The sequence below is a fragment of the Hoplias malabaricus genome, chromosome 5 (genome assembly GCF_029633855.1).
Source record: "Hoplias malabaricus isolate fHopMal1 chromosome 5, fHopMal1.hap1, whole genome shotgun sequence".
Taxonomy (NCBI): Eukaryota; Metazoa; Chordata; class Actinopteri; order Characiformes; family Erythrinidae; genus Hoplias; species Hoplias malabaricus.
In genome coordinates, this window is record NC_089804.1 from 27723848 (window position 1) to 27736894 (window position 13047).

Genomic DNA, 13047 nt, shown 5'->3' on the forward strand with positions numbered 1-13047 from the left:
AGGCTGTAGGCTGTGGATATTATATGCACGAACATTCACACTTCATCTTTAACAAGCACCGTCTCACGCTCACCAGGGTGGCCGGGGCTGTTTTATGATTTTAAACAGCTGCACAGGACTGTATTTGAATGCGGAATGTAGTAACAGCACTCATGGGAGGGGCGTATTGTCTTGCTATGTTACTGATTTTGTTTCTACTCTTTCTGAAAGGTCAGTTTGTGTAGACCACACCGGCTCACCATCACCTCTACTGGATCCCCAGTGGTTCTATACTGTGATGTATACACACCTTTGCTTTTGATTATTTTGCTTTTAAAGCCCTAAACTCTGTTGAACTCTGGATTCTAAGACACATTATTTTCTGGTTGTGGATGAGAATAAGGTCACCATGCCCAGTACCAAGAGACCAGATGGGTATAAAGACCACAATTATTGGGCTGTGCTGCACTGGAACTGTAATGGAGCACTATCCAATATTGTTGACGTGAGTTGGAGTGGCGCAGATTCAGAAGTAATCACCCAGCGTCAGTGCCTGACCTCGCTAATGCTAAAAGCTGGCTAAATTCCATCAAATCCTCTCAGAAATGGTCCAGTAACTGGTGTAAAGCCTACTCAGAAGCATAGAAGCTGTTAATCTGGGAAGAGGGACAGCCTCTTAATCACGGGTTTCACGAGACAGGTTGAATAAACATGTTTCAATAAATGTTTAGATATATATCACAAAAAGATTACATTGTTTTGACCTCTGTGTATTTTATTAAGGGTACTCTGTTCATTGACGGTGCAATGAATTTTATCATTTGATTTCCAGTAGGCTCTGGACCCACCACAATCCAAATCACAATGAAGAAGTTAGAGAAAATAAATGAATGAATGAATGAAAGAATAAAAAAAAAAACATGTCAATTGTAGGAAATCCTAAAACTTCATATAACCAAGAATGTAACCGTTATTTTGCAGTTATGTATTTACATATGAATAACTATGTAACTACATAAAGCAGAACAACAGCATGGTCCTCATGCCATTGTGTTCTGTTGCATTCTATTGTATCTTCATATTGCATTATGTTTATTGGAAACATTGTGGCCTGAATATAACTAATTCGATCCCCAGTGGCAGCAGAAAGGTGAACCTGTTTTTTTTTTTTTTTCCTCACTCAGATTCATGGTTGACCTGCTTGAGCAAGGCACCTAATTCCCAAATGCTCCCCTGGGTGTCTAGGTGGCTGCCCAACACACAGCCCTAAATCACTAGTGACTATAAAGCACAGTTCATGTCTTAAAAGGTCCAATATTCATTCATTCATTCATTCATTCATTCATTCATTCATTATCTGTAACCGCTTATCCAGTTCAGGGTCGCAGTGGGTCCAGAGCCTACCTGGAATCATTGGGTGCAAGGCAGGAATACACCCTGGAGGGGACGCCAGTCCTTCACAGGGCAACACTGACACACAGATACACATTCACTCACACATTCACACCTACGGACACTTTTGAGTTGCCAATCCACCTACCAACGTGTGTTTTTGGACTGTGGGAGGAAACCGGAGCACCCAGAGGAAACCCAAGCCGACATGGGGAGAACACACCAACTCCTCACAGACAGTCATCCAGAGTGGGAATTGAACCCACAACTTCCAGGCCCCTGGAGCTGTGTGACTGCGACACTACCTGCTGCGCCACCGTGCCACCCCAAGGTCCAATATAGTAACGTAAATTTTGATCAATCACGTTGTAGATCTCATATCTGATTCTCTGTCTTCCTTGTTTTGGTAATTGCAGAAGTAACAGATAACGGTCAAGTGTAGTCCCTGTTCTAAAGACGCAGAATCCAATATGATTTATGTAACAATTATGTAATTATATATGAATAATTATGTAATTGCATAACTCAAACATAAATTCACAATAGATTTTAATTTCTAAGACTTACTCCCCAGACTGGAATGTTCCAGTTCCTTCCACCTTGCTTTAACTGTGCTCCACTAGGGAGGGTATAATGCTGATTCTTCACTCTGAGCACGTGCCAAGCCAGGCTCTATACGGCAGAACACAGCTTCTACCAACATGCCCCCGATTCCTCTGCCACCAGATTTTTTCTTTCACATGAAACGGCATCAGAGATAGACCGTTTCAACAAGTGTTTTTTTATCGACCAAAGTGAGAGGATTGGAAAAAGCTAACATGTGAGGGAGTGGGCTGATGAATGAGCGCTTGATCGGAAGAGCGAGGCACAAACCCTATGAAGGGGGAACTTGTGAAAAAGCATTATTAATGCCCCCATGCTGATCTGTGTTGAATTGTGCCACAGTCTGGGCTTCTGATCAGTGTCTTATCTGCCTCTACTTCTTCTCCCCTTCCTCTCTGTACTCATGACTGCTCATTTTCTTCTTTTCAGCGCCACCCAACAATATCTCAGTGGTAGCGGAGAACACCCCCGCACCCTTTAGCCGCTACCAGGCCCAGAACTTCACTCTAGTCTGCACTGCCAAAGGAGGCAAACCTGCCCCATCGGTAAGTCCACATTCAGTTTATCTTACCTATTATTGTGTATGTATGCAAAGATCAGCATAATCTTGATCAAATGACATGTTCTGTTATAGGCGCTTTAAGGTTAACGTCAGTTAAGAAAGTGACCACAGGCATTTCCTCCTTGTAGTGGAATGGAAATTCAGGGACAGTAAGCTCCTCTGCTGTTGTTGGTCATCCTCAAGTCCTTTAGAAGTGGTCACAGGGATCTGCCCACAGGATATTATTGCCAGTGACACAGAGGTGGTCCAACTCCTTCCACTTTTACCTGACAACACAGTAGCATAGCAACATCACCACTTCAGAGTCTCTGTAGCAATGAGAATGAACCAACACCCTAAAAATATCTGCCCTGTGGGGTACTTTTGAGGATTGAGACTATTAAAGGAGAGGGTGAAAAGGAGATAACTGTAAGCAGAGCAACAGTTGGACTTTAGTTTGTAACTGATTGTTGTATAGTGTGTCCTTACTTTTTCACAGTGAGCAAACAGTGCAAAACATATATACAGAATGAAAATCTTTCGTACAGGATATGAGCTTATTTCACAATTTTGTATTCCACTGTACCACTGCTCTGAATCCTGCTTACTTTAACTCTTTAAAATGTATCCCATTGTAGCTGGGTTAAATGCAGGTGATGACAACATGGGTAATCATGTGAAACTGAAGCTTTGTGTGCCACAGTGCTGTATGTCACTATAAATAGTCTTGATGCTGTCTTTATTGTTGGATGCACCGTAGTTTTGTATTACCACATAACATGGCAGGAAAAGAAATTTGACTTATATGCAGAAGGACCCATCACAAGTCTGCCATATTGGCACAGAAGCAATCTTTCACACTACCAGAGCCAGTACACAACGATAAATGGAAGTGTGTATATTCTCTTCCAAGGTAGGCACCCAATCAAAATGCAACTGGCAGTATCTTGACAATGAGGCCAGACTAATGTATTTAAAGTGTCAGATTCTCTGTCAACTGGGTAGTGCGTCTGTGGCAGACAATAGATGCACTGTGATTTATGAGCAGTTTGAAGTGCAGTTTAGATTACTGTGGAAAAGCTTATTATTGATTTGATCTGAAGAACCACAACCAAAGACCCACAACTGCACAGACCCACAACCGTAGACTAAGACACATCAGAAACTCAAAATTATGGAACATCTGGCAAGGGGAAACTCCAACATGGAGGAACAGGTTGGCCTTGCCCTTAAGCAAGGGAATGCCTCAAACTGTGCAACTTGAACAAGCAATTCCATTAACCAGAGAGGGTACACAAACCAAGTTTACTCATTTGGTAAAGCATTTTTTTTTTTTCAATGTCAAACAAAAAGGAACACTCTATGAAAAATGGGCATGGGACTTAAAAGTCATTGATTTGATCCCAGGACCAAACAGGAAAAATGGGGATGGTGGGAATAAACAGCGCTTTCTGCTCCTACAACATCCTTAAGCAAGGCACGTAACAAGCAAAAGTTCCCTAGATATGGAGGTGGCTGCACTCCCCTCATTGATGGGTGTCTCGGGATTGTGCTTTCAGGTTTGGCAGGTGCCATTCCCTTACTTCAGGGCTAGAGTTCAGGGCACTTCTCACCAGAAGTTCCCACCTTTCAAGATTCAGGAGGTCCTCGTAGTCCAGAGTCCTGGGTCCTTGGTAACACAAGCAGATCAGTCATACCCCAATGACAATATGTATGACTGGTATGATATTTCTATAGGAAGAACCACTTAACACTTCTCAAGTTTACTGACCTTCAGATTTTTCCTGTGGTCCATTCCAGTGAGGACAGAGGCCACTGAACCCTGTGAAAACCAATGGAGTTGAGTTTAGCCGCGGCTGCTTAACTTCACTAAGCTATTAATCACGCTCCATGGGCGCATGCTAATATATTCCGGATCTATCCAGCTCCCATCTCCAGCAATTTAGTGCCCAGTGCGAGAAGAGCACGAGGTGAAAATGATTTCCGCCACCCTGCCTGCAGGCATGCTTGGTCAGCCAGTAGGCCAACTCTCAATAGCCTCCATCCCAGGAGTCCAGGGCTAGCATCAGGGGAGTTTTCCCCCTAAATACCCACACTCATTACCAGCTGCCCAACCAAGGATAGGTCACTCAGTCACTTTGCACTCCCTGGTGGATGACCATGGCACAAGCAATGGCTAAACGTCTTATCTAGCACATATATGGCATTCTATTTTTTTAGCCAAATATTGTGACTATAATGCTCTAGATTCTTAAGATTTTTTCTAAAAATTATGACTAGTCACTGCAAAATTAATATACTCTGACTAATTGCTCTCGCATTGGCTTATTGACATTGATATCTCTGGAATGTGGCAGACGCTCTTATCCAGAATATCTCAGATCTTCACAAAGTCACAAAATCCAATTCCCAGTCAAGTCATTAGGCTATAGAGTCCAACTCAAGTCAGTATAACATACACAAAATGGTAAGTAACTTTATAGAAGGAAGAAAAAATCAATCTTCCTAAAATAAAATTGTAATTCATTTATTTAAATTATACATATATCCTTACAAGTTTTACTCACAAAACCATGATAGTAATGGTCTTGACAATTATTAAATTTTGCCTCCAGCATACAAAGTGCCGCAATAAAAATCAACAACTCTCAAAGAGAGAAAACTAGAAGCAATATCACATTTATCAATGTCAACAAGTCAGTATATCATGTGTATCAAGCCAGATTAAGGAGATGGAAAACTACTATATAACTTGAATAAAGGTTAAGTGGAGAGTATAAAGTACACAATACATATTCATGTGTGTTTTCAAGTGCATTATGAAGGCTGATGTGTTCAATGTGTTTAACTTTTTTCCCACACTCTGCATGTTGCCACTTTATTATATCAGAATATTCTCATTGCAGCTGAAAGCATTGTAAGTTTGTGATGTAACAGTTTGTGATCTAAGGGGCTGTGTCCCAAATTAACAGAGTGTATATGTATACAGAGAGAAAAGAGGTCTTTCGTGATATAAAATATTAACTTAAATGTAACTAAAATTTGAGTCACTAAATTGAGTGCCTATCTCTGGAGTGTCTTATAGTTTTAATCATATTACAGATGTTACATTGTACACCTGTTTTGCTCTTATTTGAATAAGCCAATGAAATGTCAAGTTACAATTAACTGATGTCACACTGGATCCATGTGTCATCAAGATCTTGCCTGTTGGGTTATAGAAATTTGATAATGCTGTGGAATTGTGGTGCTGCAGGTAATCTTGCTGCTAACATGTCCAGGGTGTCTGGGTGTTGGGATCAGTCCTTGCCTCTGGTCACTGTGTATGAGGAGTGATTGTATTCTCACTGTCTATGCCTGGGTTTCCTCAGGTTCTCTGGTTTCCTCCGACAATCCAAAAACATTTTCGGTAGGTAGATTAGCTGTGTGAAATTGTCCAACACGTTTGATGCATTATAAACAGATGGGTACCCTATACAGGTTGTGTCACTGCCTTCCCTTCAATGAGTCTTGACAGGCTCTGGACCCACCACAATCCTGACAAGGAGGAACCAGTTACAGAAGATATCAGTATGAATTAATAGATATCGACGGTAACCACAGCCATCACAGACCATGCCATGGTACAGAAACAGAGCAATATCCTGGAGAATTCATCTTAGTGACCCTGATGAAGATGTCCATTATAACAGGGAAAAGGGCACTGACCAGCACAACTGACTCTTACTGCTAAAACCCCATGATGGATACCCTCAAGAATGCCTGCAAACCCCATAGTGACCTGACTGTGGATGAAAGGGTTGGCTATAACTGGGATGATCAAGCACATATAGGCAAATCCCAAAAAGTGGGGGGTCAATCTGTTTGTCCTGGCTGACTAAAGGAACAGCTGCACAGGCTTTTTCCATTTACAGTGGCAAAATTAACATCCCGGACATGGTCTGTCCTATGATGCTGTTGTGTTATTTGGATATAGCTTTTACACACAATTATACAGTATTTAATTCATACACCCCCCCCCCTTTTTTTCTACTCTAAGCCTCTGTAAAGCCCTTTCAATCACATGAACAACTCAAGTTTTTCTACTTGTGTAAAAGTATGTTTTAACAAGAAATTTAGTCTTCAACTTTCAGGGTTACAGATTATCTTTTCATAGTGTTCTTGAGATTGTTTTCAAGATTTTGATATAAAACCTGTGGGTATTATATGCAAGTGCATTTAAATGCAAATTTTCTAAAAAAAATATATGAAAAAAAAGAAAAAAGAGAGTGTCCTTAGACCCAAATTGGATAAATACAATGTTTCGCAGGTTTGTACACATCACTTCTAATGAGATATTATGACAGCAACTATAGCACCTGAACATGTAAATCTACTGAAGCTAAGCAGGTCTGAACCTGACCAACTCTTGGAAGGAATACCGCTAAAGGAAAGCTTTGGCGGCTGCTGGAAGTGGTGCTGGTGGTGCCAACATGGGCTGCCCTCCTCAGTGTGACTGGGACACTGTACTGAACAAATAGCACTGGCCTTCAGATGAGAAATTCAAACAAAGTCTTGATTTTCAGAGGTCATAAATTATCCCTGGGCTTTTCTTCAAAAAGTGTAGGAGGTACCCCAAAGCCCTGCTGCCACTGTGGTCACTTCTAGATTCTGGAGTGTACTGGAGTAAGTTGCCTGGCAACACAAGATCCAGGTTGAAGTGGCCCATTGGTTGTGTTGGAGGTGACCCTGTAATGTTTCCACAAAAACACAAATCTTTAAGGTGCAAAAACTGCTGCACCAACTGTACATACATAGTTATCGCCATAGGAAATATTTACTAATTGAATGTGATTCTCTGGTGCAGCCACATTTTAGGTCACCATACTCAATACCCAACAGGGGTTAGAAATAAGCAAACAGCATTGGGTAAATTAGCAATGAAACTGCACACCCAGACCTGGGAACATGTGAGGAACATGGGCAGCCTTGGCTTAATGGTTAGAGGACAGGGCTTGGTACTGGAAGGATGTTGGTTCGTTCCCCAGAACCAGCAGAAACATCCATGGCTGAAGTGCCTTTGAGCAAGGCACTGAACCCCCAAACCTGGCTGCCTGCTACTCTGAGTTTGTATTCACAGCCACTAGTGTGCCAGTCTTTCATTTATTTTTATAAAAACTTCCATCCAGGGAAAACTATACTTCTGTACTTGATCTATTTAAAAACTAAATAAATAAATAAAAGAAAAAAGAAATTTGATAACATTCCACCATTAGTGAGTTCAGGCCCTGGCATTTGGTGATTTGCTCTGGATCTCAAATGCCACTCCAAACCATTTACCATCCAATGCTGGGGCTATACCCCATTCTATGGGCAATGCTTTTTCTTGGAGATTGTACTGTTTGTCTATACAGTGCATTCATAACAAAAACAAGCAAACCCATTTCATAAAGTGCTTGGATTTAGATGCAAGTGTTGTAAAAAGTCTTACATTCTCAGCCAGTACAGAAAGCAAAGTCTTCTACCAAATGTAATAAAACACATACCGGCGTCTTACTTACTGCAATAACACACTCAGAACTACAGCTACAGACCTGACGCAGATCTGCCCATATTACTAAAGCACTTGATGGTTGGATTGGATGGCTGCCAAGCCCCAGTTTCTGCCAGAGAGCCATCCATCTACATTTCCCTCAACGTTCTCTTCTTGGCTTTGAACTTTCATATTTGGAGGCTTGGAAGAAGTACAGTAGAGGACTTCCTACTGTTTCATCCTATGCATTATCGAGTGTTCTTTCACTTCAAAAAAAGGCCACCTTACCTAACTCTACCTGCTGAGAATTTTACATGCCTGACTTAAGGCTGTAGGCTTGGACCGTTGTTGTTCCAGGTCAAGCAATGCAGTGTTGCCCAGCAGGTGGGCAGCCCGAGAGAAGTGAGAATTAATCGTGCTTGTTGTTGCTAGAGGTCTGTGCAAACATGAGATTTTTTTTAAGCTAAAGCAATATAACAAGATTGGGGGAAATGAGTCCAGTCCAAATTGTATTAGATCTAATTTGGAACTCTGCCCGCAAGCCTCGTCTGAGCGTCTCTAATACGGCCTTACAAGCTGTACAAAACACTGCTCCGAAATTAATGCCTTTTTGGAAATAGTTTGTTGACTCGGAACTTATAACAGCCCCGCAGAGGACTTATATATTTTCTTCCCTTTTTTTGATGAACAGCAGCCAAATTCATCTAGCACTCCAATGTATGACTAAATCAAAACCTCATAAACAGATCTGGAGTGCGTTCAGAGATGGATCACCCACTGCGGCGGTCTCCAGAGCCTCTAGCCTGGACTGTTTCTTTTATCTTCAGACCCATCTGCAGCTCCAGTCCCCAAGTCAGCAGCCAGGGAGATTTCAAGTGGGAACATTAAAGTAACTGGAAAGGTTTTTTTTTCCCCACTCTTTATCCACTCTGTGCAAATGCCTTTGAAACATTTTAAAAATAGTCAGAGTATTAAGGCAGGATAAGATAGTGGTGTGGGGGAACAGCCTGCACTGTGAACTGATTGCAGAAAGTGTCTAATGATTGTTTCATATTGTTAGCTAAGACCAAGACTACTGTGAAAAAGTCATAGCGCACCCTTTACTTCCACATCCTGGCAAACCAGCCTTTAATTACAAGGTATTCCTTTCTTAGTAATCTATATTATGTCAAGATATAATTAGGTGTCCACTTGATTTTGTGTGACGTATAATCAAAATCCAAAATCAAAAATATTCTTCCACTTTTTAAAATGCTACATAGTATTAAAAATGACATTTGTCCTACTAACATCAAAAGCATCATCTTTAAATCATGTAATCCAAGACTCACATATTTTTGGACACAATATTATCCAAAAAAACAAAAAATTGATGGACATAGGTTATGAATACATGATAAGACATGCATAGGTTATTCTCGCTTGTCATTTTTCAGTTATTATATTATAAAAAAAAATATATATATATATATAATATATATATATATATATATATATATATGTAACATATCACACAAGATCAGATGAATGTTTGCATTTTTAATTATGATTGTTACACAAGAAAAAAAAAATGCTTTAAAACATTTGTTAGTGATAAAACTCATGATAATAATGTAGAGGTTGTAAAGAACAGGACTCTCAAGGACTATCGCCATTAGACTTAAGCTTAAAACTTAGAGACATCTGGATTTCCTTCTTCCAGTCCATGCAATCCCACACATATTTATTTAGTCTATGATGTTGCACATTTCCACATTTTCTGCATTATATATATATATATATATATATATATATATATATATTTCAAGTATTCTATTGTTCTCAAGGTAAACCTCTGTTTTAATGGTGCAGCATTATCCTGAATTTCACCTATCCCCAGCAACTTCAAAAGCTTTGCTCCAATTTATTGATTTATTAATTTAGCTATTTATTTTTTTTCCTGTTCTTTTTTTTAAGTATCTCATAAGCTCTGTCAGTGCCATAGCCTTACAGCTTATTTCCAAATTATTGCCTGCATTTATTTATTTATTTTATTACTATTTTTTTTACCCTGCACACCTTCCCTTCCTCTACCTCTTTGAGAGTCTTTCAATAGCAACTCAAAGAAAATCAATGCCATGGCTTCATAATTTCACAACCTTCTTGAAATCAATTTGTGACAGCTATTGTGCTTAGCTTGGGGCTGGGAGTAGTACAATATACACACACAGTGCTCTGCACCCAATTTATAATACAGGATTGCTCTCTCTGCCCCTTTTTGTTAAGTCGGGCTATCTGACAAAAGCAAATCTATCCCTTTTTTTCTCTCCTCTTCTTTTCATCTTGCTTTGCATTTCAAACAACATGAGTGTCAGACTCTGTTAAATGTTTGATTTTAAATAACTGCATTTGTTCCAGTGTTTCACTGCTCAAAGAAAACTTTATGAACATTTTCAACTCTGTACAATAGTTCTCAATTATGTTAGATCACTGTTAATGATTTATGATCATTCAAACACTCAATACTATGCAAAAATCAAATGTTGGACTTTCCAAGGACATGTGATAACAGGATAAGTAATATAATATTACAGTTATACTTAATACTGTACATAGCTTGTAATACAATACATTCAGTGTTTTAGTATAGATTTGATCACATACTGAAGGTTATTTTTTTTTCTATATATTTATTCTCAATGCTATATGACCATAATCAATGATTAGTTGAAGGTCCAGGGGGTCAACTGAGTGAGAACAAAATGTATGTTATTTTTCATTCTATTCATCCTTAAGTGAGAAATTTTCACTGTGCAGTTTTCTGTTCTTTGTACAGAACAGTTTTACAGATTTCATTTTCGTTTTGAAAGTGATGTTACACAGCCATTGTTGTAAGCCACATTTGATAAGCTTAAGGTCGGCAAACTAACTGCCTGCTGACAGATGTCACTGTAGTAATAATTTTATAAGCTTCATGGCAGGAGCAAAAGAAACCAAAGTAGAGTGCAATGATGTTTTTTTTTTTATTGCTTGTCTGTACTGAACTGTATTTAGGTCTAAACATGGACAAAAATTTGCCTGTCGATTGCCCCAAGTATGTGATCTTACTCAGTGTAATGTAGCAATGATCTATGTAATAAATAGCAATTGTACCCTTATTTTATGGGCCTTAGTACTGACCCATAACTCTAAAATGTAGTTATAAGCAAATTTTATATACCCCTAGTTTTTAATTGAGTTTCAGAGTACAAATAAAGTGCTAATCCTCTGCAGAAAAACCTCACTTCCACACATTTTAATAAAGTTACTCTATATTTGATAAATTCAACATATTGTATTTAACAAAATTATACATATGACCTGCTATAAAAGTTATTCATAGGGCCACTCCTTTTAATAGTTAATTGTGATGTGAAATATTTGTGGTATAATCCATCCCATACTTAACATGCAGTCATTCTCAGAACGGTACCGAAACTCGTTCACAGTACCGGTATATACATATGACAGTTCTGACTCAATGATGACTGATTGCTTTGAATCCTGTATGACTTTACTTAGTGATACCTCACCATGGTAACCATATACAATATTTGTCACTCTTAAGTTGTTAAGAGAATAATATCACTGCAGCATCAATACAAATACTGCACTTGTACATAACACTGTACAGTTACACTCAATAGTGTGTACACAACTGTATGATAACCCCAAATACTGCACACTGTATGCCTAAACAATATTCTGTTCATTCAGTCTCAATAGCAATGCATGCTTACCCAGTACTGTACAGTCAGTCCCAATACTGTCTAATAGCCATCTGTATATAAGTTATTCTTAGCATCAGTACTCTATGCCCTCTCTCAGTATATTATCACAGCAATATTACTATATTGTCTCTGCTAATGGTATTTGGTCATGTCTACAATAAGTAATGTGAGTTTTAAATCACTGGCCACTGTCAATACTGTACAGTAGGTCAGATGCACTATAAGAGCTGGAAAACTGGTTCCTGATCATTGTAGGCATTCCCTTGGGCATCTGGAGGCATGGTACGTTCTTATAATCCCCATCCACCATTGAGAAGAACTCACATGCAGCAGTAGTCATGCAGTGGGCTTTGTTACTATTATTTAAATATATTTCTTTGCCCTGAAAGTGCTCATGAAAAGCCAGCAGTGCTTACATCGGCCTATTGAAGTCGCCCCCGGCACAAGCTGCCGCTGATGAAGAGGAAGTCGGATAATGAAGGCTAATAACTGCCATGATTAAGTGAGCGCCAAGCACTCCAAGCTCTCGGCCCTGTGCCGTCGCCATAGAAATGACGCCACTGTCCCTTTTCAGCCATGAATTGTGACGGGGAGGGGGTGGGCTGGCCGACCAGAGGAGCAGAGGCTATTGTCCAGTGGCTAAATGAGCCAGCGGCTAGAAAGAAAAAAAAAATTGGACAGCTGGCAAGGTGAGACTTGCAGGTGCTTTCATTAGTGTCCATTCACACACCAAACATGCTGATTTCCTCTCGCCATTATCCAACAGCACACGCAGTGGAATTACGTTTCTGATTGTTGTGAGAGGTAGATGTGATGTATGTGAGGGTATACATTTGAAGAACTCCGGCAAAGCCTGGTGGAGAGCCTTTTCAACTCTATATGGAGTTTGTCAGCAAGGCAGAGGCATGCTGCCAAAGACCCCCCAAGGGGCAACTCACCAGCACTTATACATTATACATCCCTAAACTGTTCTTGGCCTAGACGTAGAGCTATGGGAAAGGTCTGCACTGGGAATAGATTGCAGACATGTCATTGTCATTGGATGTAGAGCAGTAGTTCCCTGGAGAGATGGGTGAGAGGGGATGACTTTTATGATTAGGAAGTAGTTATCTACCATCAGTACCTTACTACGGTTCTCGTGACAGAATGCAGGGATGGAGTGAACACAAATGTTTGTTTTAAAAGTGGGACATATTGAATGGGAGCCCATCAACCCACAAACAAATATTCTGGGCAGCCCACATCAGAGAAATGGAATTTAATGAGCCTTA

General features: G+C 39.8%; 1 protein-coding gene across 2 annotated transcripts in view; it reads left to right on the plus strand.

Moving 5' to 3' along the window:
• igsf21a (immunoglobin superfamily, member 21a) overlaps positions 1–13047 on the plus strand; it is a 336305-nt gene that overhangs the window by 280754 nt on the left and 42504 nt on the right. For both annotated transcript variants that reach the window (XM_066671813.1, XM_066671814.1), the window contains exon 5: positions 2404–2519. In XM_066671813.1, coding sequence (XP_066527910.1) covers positions 2404–2519 — 116 coding nt within the window. The remainder of the gene's footprint in view (positions 1–2403; positions 2520–13047) is intronic.